Genomic DNA, 18514 nt, shown 5'->3' on the forward strand with positions numbered 1-18514 from the left:
GTGAGTTCTCCTCTGGTTCTACACGGAACCTTTATCTTTAGCTCTTATTGTGGAACTTTAGGAATACTGAATGAGATAATTGAAGAACCTGATTTATTCTAACGTGTTCTGTGTTTGTAGAACCGCGGGACGTCGGACGACAACGCCACCTACACGGTAAGAAGAGAACACGTTCTGTTAAAGAATATAAAACAATAACACGTTCTGTTAAAGAATATAAAACAATAACACGTTCTGTTAAAGAATATAAAACAATAACACGTTCTGTTAAAGAATATAAAACAATAACATGAATAAATGAAGTTCTTGTTGGTTGATCGATAAACGTTAATATTCTATATTCTATATTCTGTGTTTAATCTTCAGGGTCTGAACCGACGTTCTCCTGAAGGAGAATATAAAGAACTTCCTGTTCGAGACGTGAGTGTTGTTAACTCTTTAATTCATCTTTTATTTTGATTTATTATATAATTATATAAACTTTATTTATTATTATATAATTATATAAACTTTATTTATTATTATATAATTATATAAACTTTATTTATTATTATATAATTATATAAACTTTATTTAGTATTATATAATTATATAAACTTTATTTAGTATTATATAATTATATAAACTTTATTTAGTATTATATAATTATATAAACTTTATTTATTATTATATAATTATATAAACTTTATTTATTTCAGTAATCAGAGGAGTTTATTCTGAATAATATATATAATATTGTTGATGTTTGTGTGTCAGCGTCAGCGGAAGAACGAGCAGGTGTACCAGGTGAGTCGCTATGAATAATTCATATTCATTCATTCATTCATTAATGTGTTTAATATTTATTTATTAATTAATTAATTAATTCATTCATTCATTCATTCATGTGTTTAATATTTATTTATTAATTAATTAATTCATTCATTCATTCATTCATTCATGTGTTTAATATTTATTTATTAATTAATTAATTAATTCATTCATTCATTCATTAATGTGTTTAATATTTATTTATTAATTAATTAATTAATTCATTCATTCATTCATTCATTCATGTGTTTAATATTTATTGATGAATTATTATTAATTCTTGTTGTGGTGTGTTCAGGGTCTGAGCACGGCCGCCAGAGACACCTACGACTCCCTGCAGATGCAGCCGCTTCCTCCTCGCTAACGCCGCCGCCTCACTTCCTGTCCACCTCACTTCCTGTCCACCTCACTTCCTGTTAAACACACAAACATGATTAATGTAGTTTTATAGACGATACCAAACGGTTCTTTAGTCGGTTTAAAGGTTTGGTTGAGATCAGAACACGATCAGAACATTCATTGATCCATTAATTTAACCCCTTAAAGTTTCACCTTAATTGAAAAAGCCCTTAACCTCTGCAGAAAACCATTAAACCTTTATCTTCATTATGATTTCATTCATAAATTCACACTTTAACTGCAGTAAAGTATTAAATACTGAATAAGAATCCCTCCAAATATCATAATTATTACACATTAAATTGTATGTAAGGTCTTTTATTGAGTGGATCGACTTTATAAAGACGATATTAAGGTGTTGTTAAGGGGATAGTTAATGGGCTTTAGAGGTCGAACATGAGATAACTGTTTCTCATTCTGGTTGATGACGAGGTGATGAAGGTGATGAAGGTGACGAGGTGATGAAGGTGATGAAGGTGACGAGGTGATGAAGGTGATGAAGGTGATGAAGGTGACGAAGGTGATGAAGGTGACGAAGGTGATGAAGGTGACGAAGGTGATGAAGGTGATGAAGGTGATGAAGGACTGTCAGGCTGTAATAATAATAATAAGGAGGAATCTTATCCGGTGCTGATCACAGATATTGATCGTTAATAACAGCTGATCTAACATCATTAAAGGCTGAAGTTTATCAATATATTCTACTTCTATATAAATATCCGTCTGCGGCATGTTGAAAGCTTTTTATCCTCTAAATATGTTTTATTATCCGTAACTGATCTTTAACATGAAACCCCAAAGAGTTCAATATTAAAACAATCAATAAGACTTCATTACATAAATAATCAATACAGACTAAACACAACCAGAACACGTGTCTCTTCACAATTCATTCATTTCTATTTAGAATAATAAAATAATGTAAATGATTTTATAAATATATATCTAATAAATCAATAACAATGACGTTTTAGAAACGTTCTGGAATATTTCACAACTTCTTGGTTTGATTTAATATTTTATCTTAATTGTTTATTTAATATTGGACTCTTTGGGCCTCCGTACATTACACAATAAAAAAAAAAATATATATATATATATATATATATAAATACAGTATATATATATCTATATATATCTATAGAGTATGTAGTGCAGTTTTTCTCCTTTAAAAGTGGTATAATTTGAGTTATTTTGCTGTTTATTGCTGGTTTTGATGCTTTTTGTTCGGTCGTAGTTTATTGTTAGATTATTCATTTAAATAATCGGTCATTAGTTTTATTGATCTGATATTCTCCTGAGAATTTATTTCTGTTTGAATATTTTTGCTTTTATATGTTGATGTTTATATGTTGATGTTTATATGTTGATGTTTTAATGTTGATGTTTTAATGTTGATGTTTATATGTTGATGTTTATATGTTGATGTTTTAATGTTGATGTTTTAATGTTGATGTTTTAATGTTGATGTTTTAATGTTGATGTTTTAATGTTGATGTTTATATGTTGATGTTTTAATGTTGATGTTTTAATGTTGATGTTTTAATGTTGATGTTTATATATTGATGTTTTAATGTTGATGTTTTTATGTTGATGTTTTAATGTTGATGTTTTTATGTTGATGTTTTAATGTTGATGTTTATATATTGATGTTTTAATGTTGATGTTTTAATGTTGATGTTTTAATGTTGATGTTTATATGTTGATGTTTTAATGTTGATGTTTTAATGTTGATGTTTTAATGTTGATGTTTTAATGTTGATGTTTTTATGTTGATGTTTTAATGTTGATGTTTTTCTCTGTAAAGCTGAGCTGAGTTTATTTCTTAATAAATCCATATGAAAGCAGAACCATGTGACGTGTTACTGACACCTGCTGGATTAAAACAGAAAACAATGATTTATTATTTTAACAAAGTTTACTGCAAAAAAATAATATATTTTCATAATACTATGAAAATCAATCTGCTTATTTGTAACTGTAAAATAATGTTAAGATTATTTTAAGGGGATTTTAATATTTTAAGGTTCTCAAACTTTTTTCTCCAACTACCACCTCAGAAAATGATTGTCTCTCCAAGTAGCAGCGTGATGAGCGACGTTAGATACAGGAGCCGAGGCCTTGCAACAGGATTGCAACAGGATTGCAACAGGATTGCGTTGCTAGGCAACGGCTTGGGTCCATGCGTACTTCCTGTCAGCTGATGTCATTCACATCCACTGCAACAGGAAATAAACTGGGACACATTTAGATTGTTTAAAACCGTGTAAGGGTCTATATATTGTATATTTGTGACATCACAAATGGACAGAAATCCTGACGGCTTATTTCAAACGCAGAGTTTCTGAATCCGGGCTGTGTGTTTCTCTGTGAATTGAGTGTTTCATTACTTTCACAGTATTTATAAAGCACTTAAAGGGAGTGTTAGTTAGAATCATAATGTGTTGTTAACAGCTTCACCTGTGTCCGTTAAGTCATCTAAAGTCAGCGTCCTGTTGCTGGCGCTTGTGCTCGCTCTACATAGACATGAAGGAGCATCGCTCAACACAGTGAGGAGACACACGTCAGCTAAAAGCACCATATCACTCTATATTTCAGCTGCTTGGCAGTAATGTTAGCTGACCAGACCAAGGTCTCTCCATGAATCAATGCTGATCCTAGCGTTGGCTTTTCCCGCCTCAGCCTCCCGACCGCGGCCGGAGGGAACGGGGGAGACGATAACGTTTCTCTCTGCGGAGCCCCGTCACTTCACAAGACACGGGAAACCTCTGTTGGTCTGGAGGAGCTGCAGCAGTTATTTCTGCACAAACGTCCACTGAACATTCACTAGATATTCTCAGAGCTAAACTAACTCTTCTGCAGTGTGGAGTGAGCAGCATGCACGTGAGAGGTGGAGAGAGAGAGAGAGAAGGAGCGCGGTGTGTGAGTGAAGGCAGGCAGAGGAGACGAGAGCGAGCATGTGTCCCGACCCGGTACATTTATACGCTTCAAAAGTTACAAACAGTCCCTTTAAGGCCAACAGGAATAATGGAGAGAATTTAATTATTATTATAATAATAATAATAATAATAATAATAATCATACATTTTTATTTTGTTTTAGTTTTTTATTAATTTATTTTATTATTATATTTTCCTGCCAGTCTCCTGCTCCACTCCTCCACTCCTCCAGTCCTCCAGTCCTCCACTCCTCCACTCCTCCACTCCTCCAGTCCTCCACTCCTCCACTCCTCCACTCCTCCAGTCCTCCACTCCTCCACTCCTCCACTCCTCCACTCCTCCAGTCCTCCACTCCTCCAGTCCTCCAATCCTCCAGTCCTCCAGTCCTCCAGTCCTCCACTCCTCCAGTCCTCCACTCCTCCAGTCCTCCAGTCCTCCAGTCCTCCACTCCTCCAGTCCTCCACTCCTCCACTCCTCCACTCCTCCACTCCTCCAGTCCTCCACTCCTCCAGTCCTCCAGTCCTCCACTCCTCCACTCCTCCACTCCTCCAGTCCTCCACTCCTCCAGTCCTCCAGTCCTCCAGTCCTCCACTCCTCCAGCTCCTCCACTCCTCCAGTCCTCCACTCCTCCACTCCTCCAGTCCTCCAGTCCTCCACTCCTCCAGTCCTCCACTCCTCCACTCCTCCACTCCTCCACTCCTCCACTCCTCCACTCCTCCAGTCCTCCACTCCTCCACTCCTCCACTCCTCCAGTCCTCCACTCCTCCACTCCTCCAGTCCTCCACTCCTCCACTCCTCCAGTCCTCCACTCCTCCAGTCCTCCAGTCCTCCAGTCCTCCAGTCCTCCACTCCTCCAGTCCTCCAGTCCTCCAGTCCTCCACTCCTCCAGTCCTCCACTCCTCCAGTCCTCCAGTCCTCCAGTCCTCCACTCCTCCAGTCCTCCACTCCTCCACTCCTCCACTCCTCCACTCCTCCAGTCCTCCACTCCTCCACTCCTCCAGTCCTCCACTCCTCCACTCCTCCACTCCTCCAGTCCTCCACTCCTCCAGTCCTCCAGTCCTCCAGTCCTCCACTCCTCCAGTCCTCCACTCCTCCAGTCCTCCACTCCTCCACCTCCCTCCAGTCCTCCACTCCTCCAGTCCTCCAGTCCTCCACTCCTCCACTCCTCCACTCCTCCAGTCCTCCAGTCCTCCAGTCCTCCAGTCCTCCACTCCTCCACTCCTCCAGTCCTCCACTCCTCCACTCCTCCACTCCTCCACTCCTCCACTCCTCCACTCCTCCAGTCCTCCACTCCTCACTCCTCCAGTCCTCCACTCCTCCACTCCTCCAGTCCTCCACTCCTCCAGTCCTCCAGTCCTCCAGTCCTCCAGTCCTCCAGTCCTCCACTCCTCCACTCCTCCAGTCCTCCACTCCTCCACTCCTCCAGTCCTCCAGTCCTCCCACTCCTCCACTCCTCCAGTCCTCCACTCCTCCACTCCTCCACTCCTCCACTCCTCCAGTCCTCCACTCCTCCAGTCCTCCACTCCTCCACTCCTCCACTCCTCCAGTCCTCCACTCCTCCAGTCCTCCACTCCTCCACTCCTCCACTCCTCCAGTCCTCCACTCCTCCACTCCTCCACTCCTCCAGTCCTCCACTCCTCCAGTCCTCCACCCTCCACTCCTCCACTCCTCCAGTCCTCCACTCCTCCACTCCTCCACTCCTCCACTCCTCCACTCCTCCACTCCTCCACTCCTCCAGTCCTCCACTCCTCCAGTCCTCCACTCCTCCACTCCTCCAGTCCTCCACTCCTCCACTCCTCCACTCCTCCACTCCTCCATCTCCTCCACTCCTCCAGTCCTCCACTCCTCCACTCCTCCACTCCTCCAGTCCTCCACTCCTCCAGTCCTCCACTCCTCCACTCCTCCAGTCCTCCACTCCTCCAGTCCTCCACTCCTCCACTCCTCCAGTCCTCCACTCCTCCACTCCTCCACTCCTCCACTCCTCCACTCCTCCACGTCCTCCACTCCTCCAGTCCTCCAGTCCTCCAGTCCTCCACTCCTCCAGTCCTCCAGTCCTCCACTCCTCCACTCCTCCAGTCCTCCACTCCTCCACTCCTCCAGTCCTCCAGTCCTCCACTCCTCCACTCCTCCAGTCCTCACTCCTCCACTCCTCAGTCCTCCACTCTCCAGTCCTCCACTCCTCCAGTCCTCCACTCCTCCAGTCCTCCACTCCTCCACTCCTCCACTCCTCCAGTCCTCCACTCCTCCAGTCCTCCACTCCTCCACTCCTCCACTCCTCCAGTCCTCCACTCCTCCACTCCTCCACTCCTCCAGTCCTCCACTCCTCCAGTCCTCCACTCCTCCACTCCTCCACTCCTCCACGTCCTCCACTCCTCCACGTCCTCCACTCCTCCAGTCCTCCACTCCTCCACTCCTCCAGCTCCTCCAGCTCCTCCACTCCTCCACGTCCTCCACTCCTCCAGTCCTCACTCCTCCACTCCTCCAGTCCTCCACCTCCTCCAGTCCTCCACTCCTCCAGTCCTCCACTCCTCCACTCCTCCACCCTCCAGTCTCCACTCCTCCACGTCCTCCACTCCTCCACTCCTCCACTCCTCCACTCCTCCAGTCCTCCACTCCTCCAGTCCTCCACTCCTCCAGTCCTCCACTCCTCCACTCCTCCACTCCTCCAGTCCTCCACTCCTCCACTCCTCCACTCCTCCAGTCCTCCACTCCTCCAGTCCTCCACTCCTCCACTCCTCCACTCCTCCACTCCTCCAGTCCTCCACTCCTCCAGCTCCTCCACTCCTCCACTCCTCCACTCCTCAGTCCTCCACGTCCTCCAGTCCTCCAGCTCCTCCACTCCTCCACTCCTCCAGTCCTCCACTCCTCCACTCCTCCACTCCTCCACTCCTCCACTCCTCCAGTCCTCCACTCCTCCAGTCCTCCACTCCTCCAGTCCTCCACTCCTCCAGTCCTCCACTCCTCCAGTCCTCCACTCCTCCACTCCTCCACTCCTCCAGTCCTCCACTCCTCCACTCCTCCAGTCCTCCACTCCTCCACTCCTCCACTCCTCCAGTCCTCCAGTCCTCCACTCCTCCACTCCTCCACTCCTCCAGTCCTCCACTCCTCCAGTCCTCCACTCCTCCACTCCTCCACTCCTCCAGTCCTCCACTCCTCCAGTCCTCCACTCCTCCACTCCTCCACTCCTCCAGTCCTCCACTCCTCCAGTCCTCCACTCCTCCAGTCTCCACTCCTCCACTCCTCCACTCCTCCACTCCTCCACTCCTCCACTCCTCCACTCCTCCAGTCCTCCAGTCCTCCACTCCTCCACTCCTCCACTCCTCCACTCCTCCAGTCCTCCACTCCTCCACTCCTCCACTCCTCCACTCCTCCACTCCTCCACTCCTCCACTCCTCAGTCCTCCACTCCTCCAGTCCTCCACTCCTCCACTCCTCCAGTCCTCCACTCCTCCAGTCCTCCAGGCCTCCAGTCCTCCAGTCCTCCAGTCCTCCACTCCTCCACTCCTCCACTCCTCCACTCCTCCACTCCTCCAGTCCTCCACTCCTCCAGTCCTCCACTCCTCCAGTCCTCCAGCTCCTCCAGTCCTCCACTCCTCCACTCCTCCACTCCTCCAGTCCTCCACTCCTCCACTCCTCCACTCCTCCACTCCTCCACTCCTCCAGTCCTCCAGTCCTCCACTCCTCCAGTCCTCCACTCCTCCACTCCTCCAGTCCTCCACTCCTCCAGTCCTCCAGTCCTCCAGCTCCTCCAGTCCTCCACTCCTCCACTCCTCCACTCCTCCACTCCTCCAGTCCTCCAGTCCTCCAGTCCTCCACTCCTCCACTCCTCCAGTCCTCCACTCCTCCACTCCTCCACTCCTCCACTCCTCCAGTTCCTCCACTCCTCTCACTCTCCAGTCCTCCACTCCTCCACTCCTCCACTCCGTCCATCCTCCACTCCTCCACTCCTCCAATCCTCCAGTCCTCCACTCATCAGTCCTCCACTCCTCCACTCCTCCACTCCTCCAGTCCTCCACTCCTCCAGTCCTCCACTCCTCCACTCCTCCACGTCCTCCAGTCCTCCACTCCTCCACTCCTCCACTCCTCCACTCCTCCACTCCTCCACTCCTCCACTCCTCCAGTCCTCCACTCCTCCACTCCTCCACTCCTCCACTCCTCCAGTCCTCCACTCCTCCAGTCCTCCACTCCTCCACTCCTCCACTCCTCCAGTCCTCCACTCCTCCACTCCTCCACTCCTCCACTCCTCCACTCCTCCACTCCTCCACTCCTCCAGTCCCTCCACTCCTCCACAGTCCTCCACTCCTCCAGTCCTCCACTCCTCCACTCCTCCACTCCTCCACTCCTCCACTCCGTCCAGCTCCTCCAGTCCCTCAGTCCTCCACTCCTCCAGTTCTCCAGTCCTCCAGTCCTCCACTCCTCCAGTTCTCCAGTCCTCCACTCCTCCACTCCTCCACTCCTCCACTCCTCCACTCCTCCAGTCCTCCACTCCTCCAGTCCTCCAGTCCTCCAGTCCTCCACTCCTCCAGTCCTCCAGTCCTCCACTCCTCCACTCCTCCATGTCACTCCTCCACTCCTCCACTCCTCCACTCCTCCACTCCTCCAGTCCTCCAGTCCTCCACTCCTCCACTCCTCCAGTCCTCCACTCCTCCAGTCCTCCAGTCCTCCACTCCTCCATCTCCTCCACTCCTCCACTCCTCCACTCCTCCACTCCTCCAGTCCTCCACTCCTCCACTCCTCCACTCCTCCACTTCTCCAGTCCTCCAGTCCTCCAGTCCTCCAGTCCTCCACTCCTCCACTCCTCCACTCCTCCACTCCTCCACTCCTCCACTCCTCCAGTCCTCCAGTCCTCCAGTCCTCCAGTCCTCCACTCCTCCAGTCCTCCAGTCCTCCACTCCTCCAGTCCTCCAGTCCTCCAGTCCTCCACTCCTCCAGTCCTCCACTCCTCCAGTCCTCCACTCCTCCACTCCTCCAGTCCTCCACTCCTCCAGTCCTCCACTCCTCCACTCCTCCACTCCTCCACTCCTCCACTCCTCCACTCCTCCAGTCCTCCACTCCTCCACTCCTCCACTCCTCCAGTCCTCCAGTCCTCCACTCCTCCAGTCCTCCACTCCTCCAGTCCTCCAGTCCTCCACTCCTCCAGTCCTCCACTCCTCCACTCCTCCACTCCTCCAGTCCTCCAGTCCTCCACTCCTCCAGTCCTCCACTCCTCCACTCCTCCAGTCCTCCACTCCTCCAGTCCTCCACTCCTCCACTCCTCCACTCCTCCAGTCCTCCAGTCCTCCAGTCCTCCACTCCTCCACTCCTCCACTCCTCCAGTCCTCCAGTCCTCCACTCCTCCAGTCCTCCAGTCCTCCACTCCTCCAGTCCTCCACTCCTCCACTCCTCCACTCCTCCAGTCCTCCAGTCCTCCACTCCTCCAGTCCTCCACTCCTCCAGTCCTCCACTCCTCCACTCCTCCAGTCCTCCACTCCTCCACTCCTCCACTCCTCCAGTCCTCCAGCTCCTCCACTCCTCCAGTCCTCCAGTCCTCCAGTCCTCCACTCCTCCACTCCTCCAGTCCTCCACTCCTCCACTCCTCCAGTCCTCCAGTCCTCCAGTCCTCCACTCCTCCACTCCTCCAGTCCTCCAGTCCTCCAGCAGGTGGAGGTGATGCTCCTCTAAGCTGATTTACCAACCAACAATAAACACCACAGAAGAAGAAGAAGGCAGGGCGGAAGTGGTATTTAGCTGCAACAACAACAGAACAGCTGTTAGCCTCATTAGCTTCTGTTAGCTTCTGTTAGCCTCTAGCTGCTAGCCGTTAGCTCTTCTCTCTGCAGCAGAACCTGTAGTATCCAGTAGAGCCTGATCACTCCACCAGAACCAGAACCAGAACCAGAACCAGAACCAGACCTCCTGATGGAATCCTCCAACATCCCGAAGAGACGAGACAACAAGAAATCCCTGAGAGTCAAAGTGATCAGCCTGGGGAACGCTGAAGTAGGAAAAGTAAGGCATTAGAATCATTATATATAATATAATATAATATAATATAATATAGTATTATATTATATTATATTATAGATCAGCTGACAGCAGCTGGTTATAAACCTCACACTGATTCCAGCACCAGACTCCATATAAAAAACATCTACTTTCATGCTTCCTTGCTTATTGCTGATATTAAAACACAGATTAACATTAATAAAGATGTGTTTCTAAAGAACAATGTGTCCTCTGAAATTCGGCTTATAAATTACTTCTTAATATTGAATAATTAGTGTTTTATGAACGTTTCTTCCTGCTGTGTTGATCCAGCAGCCAACCAAGTGAGCCAGATAAACAGGATGATATTGTAATGAAGCCTGGTGTGTAATGTGTTAATGTGTTAATATGTGTTAATGTCTTAATATGTGTTAATGTCTTAATATGTGTTAATGTCTTAATATGTGTTAATGTGTTAATGTCTTAATATGTGTTAATGTGTTAATATGTGTTAATGTCTTAATATGTGTTAATGTGTTAATGTCTTAATATGTGTTAATGTGTTAATGTCTTAATATGTGTTAATGTGTTAATGTCTTAATATGTGTTAATGTGTTAATGTCTTAATATGTGTTAATGTGTTAATATGTGTTAATGTCTTAATATGTGTTAATGTGTTAATGTCTTAATATGTGTTAATGTGTTAATGTCTTAATATGTGTTAATGTGTTAATATGTGTTAATGTCTTAATATGTGTTAATGTGTTAATGTGTGTTAATGTGTTAATGTCTTAATATGTGTTAATGTGTTAATGTCTTAATATGTGTTAATGTGTGTTAATGTGTTAATGTCTTAATATGTGTTAATGTGTTAATGTGTGAGCCGAATGTGCCAGGTCAGGGGTCAGGGGTCAGGGGTCAGCAACCTTTACTATCTAAAGAGATATTTTAGGCAAAAAAATAAATAAAAATCTGTCTGGAACCACAAAACATGTGATCATTGTGATGAAGGTAACTCAGCTTGTAGTCTCAGTATATAGTATATCAGTCTAATGCAGTGAGGGCCAAAGAGACAATGGACTACGGAGTATTAGGGCCACATTGAGGGAAAACACATCTGAGATTTACACAATAAAGTCAGAATATTACGAGAATAAAGTCATAACTTTACGAGAATAAGGTCGTAATATTACTTTATAATATTGTGACTTTATTCTCTAAATCTCAGATGTTTTATTTGTCCTCAATGTGACCCTAATACTCCGTCGTACCGTCGTACCATAGACCTACAACGATGATCAATAATAATGAAAATGTAAACAAAGACCAGTTCTTGGTGTTTAAAGCTCCTCAGGGAGCCGCTGGAGAGGATCTGAAGAGCCTCATGTGGATCCGGAGACGCAGGTTGCTTAAAGACCTCTGTACCAGGAGAACCCAGACATTATAAATTAGTCTAATCTAATGATTCTAGAATAATCATGAATTATGTTTTTATACATTGAGGTTTAGTTTACTAACAAAGTACCCTAAAATTGACAAAATGTTCACTAAAGTTGGGCTTACATCTCGTTTGTTAAGATTAATATTCAGATTAAACAATCTGTTTTCTTTTGAACGTCTCTCCTGTTGTCTTCATTCAGTTGTTCACCTTTAAACTGATAGATTTGTGAATGGAGTCTGGCGTGAGAGCTGCTCTAGCTCATTATTAATACATTCTCCTTCTCAGAGCTGCATCATCAAACGCTACTGCGAGAAGAGGTTCGTTCCCAAGTACTTAGCCACGATCGGCATCGACTACGGCGTCACCAAGTAAGTACATGTACTCTGTGTGGGAACTATGTTAATATCCTAGTAGTAGTAGAAGTGGTAGTAGTAGTAGTAGTAGTAGTACTAGTAATATTAGTAAAAGTGTGTTGTGTTCAGGGTTCAGGTTCGTGACAGAGAAATCAAAGTGAACATCTTCGACATGGCCGGTCATCCGTTCTTCTACGAGGTGAGTCTCTTCACCTTTATCTTCTTATTCTCTGATCTTCATTCTGTTCTAATCTTAATAACTTGGTGTTGTGCGTGCTCGGCGTGCATGGCGTGCATGGCGTGCTTGGCGTGCTTGGCGTGCTTGGCGTGCGTGGCGTGCTTGGCGTGCGTCTCAGGTGCGTAACGAGTTCTATAAGGACAGCCAGGGCGTGCTGCTGGTCTACGACGTCGGCCTCAGGGAAAGCTTCGACGCCCTCGACAGCTGGCTCGGAGAGATGAAACAGGAAATGGGCTCTCAGGCCAACATGGACAGCATCGTGTTCATCGTTTGCGCCAACAAGGTGAGACTCGCACGCCGCCGCGGCGGTAACCAATCAGAAGCTGTGGTTCCTATAGAGAGATGCTGTACGTGTTGACTTCCTGTTCTCAGGTGGACCTGACGAAGCGGCGGGTGGTGGACGAGGGCGAGGGCCGTCTGTGGGCGGAGTCCAGAGGCTTCACGTACTTTGAGACGTCGGCGCAGAGCGGCGAGGGAATCAACGAGATGTTCCAGGTAAACGTTCATAACCTTAATGAGAACTCATAAATGAATAAATGGTTTGATGACGTGGCGTTCCGTCTTTCAGGCGTTCTTCTCCTCCATCACCGACATGTGTGAGAACGGAGGGAAGCGCCCAGTGGCCGAGGTCAGCGTCGGCTTCACCAAGGAGCAGGCCGACACCATCCGACGCATCCGGAGCAGCAAAGACTCATGGGACATGTTGGGGGTCAAACCTGGAGCCACGCGGTGAGTTCAGATCAGTGGTTAACATCAGTCTGCACACAACTCAATACAAAGTATACTTATATCTTAAAATACATTAGTTATATTACTAAATACATATTATATTTATATAACTAAAAATATATTATATTTATATAACTAAAAATACATTATATTTATATTACTAAAAATATATTATATTTATATAACTAAAAATATATTATATTTATATAACTAAAAATATATTATATTTATATAACTAAAAATACATTATATTTATATTACTAAAAATATATTATATTTATATAACTAAAAATACATTATATTTATATTACTAAAAATACATTATATTTATAGAAGTAAAAATACACTGAATACATCTAAAAATAAATGATATATTAACATTAATGAACTCATCATTCTGAGTAGTTGTACTCTCAGTTATAGTGGTATTATATTTTATTATACTCTGTTATAGTGGTAGTTATTATATGTGATGTAGTAGTAGTAGTTATATAGTAGTAGATATTATTCTATTCTACAACATGTGTTTTGTTTTTGTGTCTCCCGTTGGTTCCCGCCTGCTTGTTGGTTCCCTCCTGCTCGTTGGTTCCCGCCTACTCGTTGGTTCCCGCCTGCTCGTTGGTTCCCTCCTGCTCGTTGGTTCCCGCCTGCTCGTTGGTTCCCTCCTGCTCGTTGGTTCCCGCCTGCTCATTGGTTCCCTCCTGCTCGTTGGTTCCCGCCTGCTCGTTGGTTCCCGCCTGCTCGTTGGTTCCCTCCTGCTCGTTGGTTCCCGCCTGCTCGTTGGTTCCCGCCTGCTCGTTGGTTCCCTCCTGCTCGTTGGTTCCCGCCTGCTCGTTGGTTCCCGCCTGCTCGTTGGTTCCCTCCTGCTCGTTGGTTCCCGCCTGCTCGTTGGTTCCCTCCTGCTCGTTGGTTCCCGCCTGCTCGTTGGTTCCCTCCTGCTCGTTGGTTCCCGCCTGCTCGTTGGTTCCCGCCTGCTCGTTGGTTCCCGCCTGCTCGTTGGTTCCCGCCTGCTCGTTGGTTCCCTCCTGCTCGTTGGTTCCCTCCTGCTCGTTGGTTCCCTCCTGCTCGTTGGTTCCCGCCTGCTCGTTGGTTCCCTCCTGCTCGTTGGTTCCCGCCTGCTCGTTGGTTCCCGCCTGCTCGTTGGTTCCCGCCTGCTCGTTGGTTCCCGCCTGCTCGTTGGTTCCCTCCTGCTCGTTGGTTCCCGCCTGCTCGTTGGTTCCCGCCTGCCCGTTGGTTCCCGCCTGCCCGTTGGTTCCCTCCTGCTCGTTGGTTCCCGCCTGCTCGTTGGTTCCCTCCTGCTCGTTGGTTCCCGCCTGCCCGTTGGTTCCCGCCTGCCCGTTGGTTCCCTCCTGCTCGTTGGTTCCCGCCTGCTCGTTGGTTCCCTCCTGCTCGTTGGTTCCCTCCTGCTCGTTGGTTCCCGCCTGCTCGTTGGTTCCCTCCTGCTCGTTGGTTCCCTCCTGCTCGTTGGTTCCCTCCTGCTCGTTGGTTCCCGCCTGCTCGTTGGTTCCCTCCTGCTCGTTGGTTCCCGCCTGCTCGTTGGTTCCCTCCTGCTCGTTGGTTCCCGCCTGCTCGTTGGTTCCCGCCTGCTCGTTTCCAGGGAGGAGGTGAACAAGGCGTACAGGAAGTTGGCGGTGCTGCTGCACCCGGATAAGTGCGTTGCCCCCGGCAGCGAGGACGCCTTCAAGGCGGTGGTGAACGCCCGCACCTCGCTACTCAAGAACATTAAATAACAGCCACCTGATTGGACCTCTCAGACCAGGACTGACCAGGACTGACCAGGACTGACCAATCACAGCCGCCGTACCGACAGTGTTTATTTATTACTCTCTATATTTATATTTATATGTATTGAGCGTCTCGTGTGCCATGCTGCCGCCATGCTGCCGCCATGCTGCCGCCACAGTGCTGTCTGCCAACCGAACGTCTAACCTTCAGTTTCCACCTGGAACTCATTTATCACCTTTTATCTCCACCGTACGGAAGACCAAGAGCGCCACAACCAACAGGAAAATATTTCCCTCTGAGATTAACGTCACGATTATAAAACAAATCTTTAAATTCTTCCAAATCATCAGATCAAATTTAAACTCAGAGATTAAAGTTAGAATTCTGGGATTAAAGTCCAATTTAGATTTAGTCAGAAATCTGAGAATATAAATATGTCAAACATGTCGATTACAAAAAGTCATAACTCTAAATCTAAAGTTATATTCTTCAATTCAAGAACTTGGAAGGAAAAAAGTTCACATACATTATGAGATTCAGAGAATAAAGTTAAAATTTTTAGATTTAAATCAAGTTTCGAAATTAAAAATGAAATCTGAATTCTGAGATTAAAAATCTAAATTTTTAGATTTTGACAGAATTTTTAGAAACATGTCGAAACGTGTCGTATTTAAAAAAAAAAAAAAGAGTCATAACTAAATCTAAAGTTATATTCTTAAATTCCAGAACTTGGAAGTAAAAAAGTAATAATAATAATAATGAACTGAGAAGTTGTGATTCTGATTGAAATCAGAAGTTTCAGGTTAAAGTCCAAATTTTAAATGAAACTTAATTCTGAGAAAAAAGTAGTAATAATAAAAGAATCTGTTCATATCTATAGATAAAAGTCAACATTTTAATTTAATGTTGAATTTAAAGGAGAAAAAAGTTTTAATTGTGAGAAAGAAGTCGTAATAAATCATAACTGTGAGATTAATCTCAGATATTAGTTTGCCGTTGACCTTCGTCCTGTTGACGACGTCAGCAGAGCGGCGGGTCAAAGGTCAAAGGTCAGTGTTTAAACAGTAATGTCATTAATTGAATCCCTTAAAGCTGCGTATTAATATCTGGATGCCAAATCAACAGACGTTAAAGGTGCATGTTTAATATTAATCTTTTATAGTTTCTATGTAAACCGCCAACGTTCCTCTTAAACGCCCTCATACCGGCTGCTGATTGGTCGATGTGTGTTCCCTTAAGACACTAACAAGTTCCCTCAAACTTTCCTCCTATTCCTGTTTTTTTAATTTGTTTTCATAAGTTACTGATTCATCTGTTAAACTGTCAATGTGTGCCATTTAGATGTATAAAGATGTTGCCTTAATTATTATTTAGTCTCTTAAATTCATACTCGGTTCCCTGACGACCCGGATGACGAATTAGTTCCCTTAAGTTACTAAGACGTTTCATTACGTTTCTAATTTGTTCCCTGAATTGATAATTTGGTCCTCAGATTAATTTTTTTTGTAACAAATTTGTAATTTATTTCCTCAAAATTCCAAACTGTTCCCTCACATTTCGAATTAGTTCCCTTAAGTAGTAAATTTGTGCGCTGAAATTCCTGTTTTTTGTCTCAAATTGTTACCTTAAATGAATAACTTGTTCCCTTAAGTGACTATTAAGTGATTTGTGCCAACAGACTGATAATTAGTTCCCTCAGTCTCCTATGTTTTCTCTTTATCAGCAATGTGTTCCCTTATTTATGCCCTCAAACGAGTTCTGTCACTTTTCTACTGAACTTGTTCCCTTAAGTGACCTTTTCTGTTCCATCAAACTTCAGAACTGTTCCCCTTAAATTTAATTAATACAAATTAGTTCCCTGAAATAACTAAGGTACTCCGTTATGAGACTAATTTTGCCCTTAATGTGCAGTTTGTTCCCTTAAGCTACGAAGACGTTTTACTACATTTATAATTTGTTCCCCTCAGATTCAAATGTATTGTTGATAATGTTTAATTTATTCTGCTAACTGGGGATGAGGAGGAGGGGGAGGAGGAGGAGGATGAGGAGGATGAGGAGGAGGGGGAGGAGGAGGAGGATGAGGATGAGGAAGATGAGGAGGATGAGGATGAGGATGAGGGGGAGGATGAGGAGGGGGAGGAGGAGGAGGATGAGGAGGAGGAGGAGGAGGATGAGGAGGATGAGGATGAGGATGAGGGGGAGGATGAGGAGGGGGAGGAGGAGGAGGATGAGGAGGGGGAGGAGGAGGAGGATGAGGAGGAGGAGGGGGAGGAGGAGGAGGAGGGGGAGGATGAGGAGGGGGAGGAGGATGATGATGAGGATGAGGATGAGGGGGAGGATGAGGAGGATGAGGATGAGGATGAGGATGAGGAAGATGAGGAGGATGAGGATGAGGATGAGGGGGAGGATGAGGAGGATGACGAGGCTCTGGGTGTGATGGATGAATGACTGGATGGTGTTTGGTCACAGTTTGACCTCCGTACCTCATGACTGACGAGGCTGTGGATGATGCGTTTCCTGTCCTCAGAACACCTTTAAGAAGAAGAAGAGTTTAACCACGTTGGTGAGGACACCGTCGGTCACATGTCCACAGCTTCACGCTTTATTCTGAAGTTTCACTCAACCACTTCCTGTTGAACTCCAGTGTGTGTGTGTGTGTGTGTGTGTGTGTGTGTGAGTGAGTGTGTGTGTGTGAGTGTGTTCTCATTAGTGCACGTTTAACGTTTTACTGGATTGTTTTTGAAATAATAAAAGATGAGAATGCTTCCTGAGCCTCCAGACTGACTTCTTCTTCTCCGTCTGAAATACATCAAACTGGTAATTAGTTCCCTCAATCTCCTATCTTTTCTCTTTATTAGTAATTAGTTCCCTTATTTATGCCCTCAAACGTGTTCTGTCACTTTTCTACTGAACTTGTTCCCTGAAGTGACCTTTTCCTGTTCCTTCAAACTTCAGAACTGTTCCCCTTAAATTTAAATGGTTCCTTCATATCGCTAATTTAAGTTCCCTTATGTGACTTATTCTGCTCTATGGTGATTCAGTCATATGTTTTAAATCTGACCCTCTGACGGGTTAGGGGGTTAGGGGTTAGGGGTTAGGGGTTAGGGTTAGGGGTTAGGGGGTTAGGGGTTAGGGGTTAGGGTTAGGGGTTAGGGTTAGGGTTAGGGGGTTAGGGGTTAGGGTTAGGGGTTAGGGGTTAGGGGGTTAGGGGTTAGGGTTAGGGGTTAGGGGTTAGGGGTTAGGGTTCTGACGGACTCCTTCACGTCTTTTCTTCTAATTTAATCTCAGTTCTAAAATAATATTTTTTGTGATTTCAGGTCGTTGACATCTGGAGGCGTCGACGACAGTCAGCGTTTTTTTGGTCGTCTCCATCTTGGTTCCTAGTTGTCTCCATCTTGGTTCCTAATTGTCTCCATCTTGGTTCCTAGTTGTCTCCATCTTTGTTCCTAGTTGTCTCCATCTTGGTTCCTGGTCGTCTCCATCTTGGTTCCTGGTCGTCTCCATCTTGGTTCCTGGTCGTCTCCATCTTGGTTCCTGGTAGTCTCCATCTTTGTTCCTGGTACCTTTTTTAGGGTTTTTAGAAAGAATTAAATTTTGTGAGAAATTAGAAAACATAAATATTTATCATTAGTGTTATATTTGTTACATTAGTGTTATAAATATTTATAGTTAGTGTTTTAAAACTCTTGTAAATGTTCTTTAAATGTTTAAAGTCCATCAGACTCTGTTCAGAAAGTGAAATGTGTCACACGGTGAATGAATGAAGGGTAAAGGGTAAAGAGTTAACGGACCTGCAACTCTTCAATCAGCTGTCTGCAGGTTAATGAGTAACTGATGTGAGTCAGGAACTACAGGGAACTACAGGAACCATCAGCTCATCAGCTGTTAACGGACTCTCATGTTCTCACACTTTACCT

General features: G+C 45.6%; 1 protein-coding gene and 1 long non-coding RNA gene across 7 annotated transcripts; both read left to right on the forward strand.

Annotated features, from left to right (window-relative positions):
* Window positions 1-22: 22 nt before the first annotated feature.
* On the forward strand, window positions 23-2577 carry LOC119484138. 6 transcript variants are annotated; one of them, XR_005205903.1, is made up of 5 exons: window positions 23-156; window positions 367-420; window positions 757-786; window positions 1109-1729; window positions 1784-2577. It is a non-coding gene; the product is annotated as an uncharacterized LOC119484138 (long non-coding RNA). The 6 variants fall into 6 exon arrangements; XR_005205906.1 differs by having other exon boundaries at window positions 1109-1641; window positions 1677-2577; XR_005205904.1 differs by having other exon boundaries at window positions 1109-1659; window positions 1694-2576.
* A 7267-nt stretch (window positions 2578-9844) lies between these two features.
* On the forward strand, window positions 9845-15659 carry dnajc27 (DnaJ (Hsp40) homolog, subfamily C, member 27). Its single transcript, XM_037762696.1, has 7 exons — window positions 9845-10135; window positions 11838-11920; window positions 12035-12104; window positions 12262-12426; window positions 12516-12638; window positions 12712-12872; window positions 14470-15659. Exons 1-7 carry the CDS (start codon window positions 10046-10048, stop codon window positions 14600-14602), a joined length of 825 nt encoding a protein of 274 aa, XP_037618624.1. The 5' UTR covers window positions 9845-10045; the 3' UTR covers window positions 14603-15659.
* The last annotated feature ends 2855 nt before the right edge of the window (window positions 15660-18514 follow it).

Source organism: Sebastes umbrosus, assembly GCF_015220745.1.
Source record: "Sebastes umbrosus isolate fSebUmb1 chromosome 24 unlocalized genomic scaffold, fSebUmb1.pri SUPER_24_unloc_1, whole genome shotgun sequence".
NCBI lineage: Eukaryota > Metazoa > Chordata > Actinopteri > Perciformes > Sebastidae > Sebastes > Sebastes umbrosus.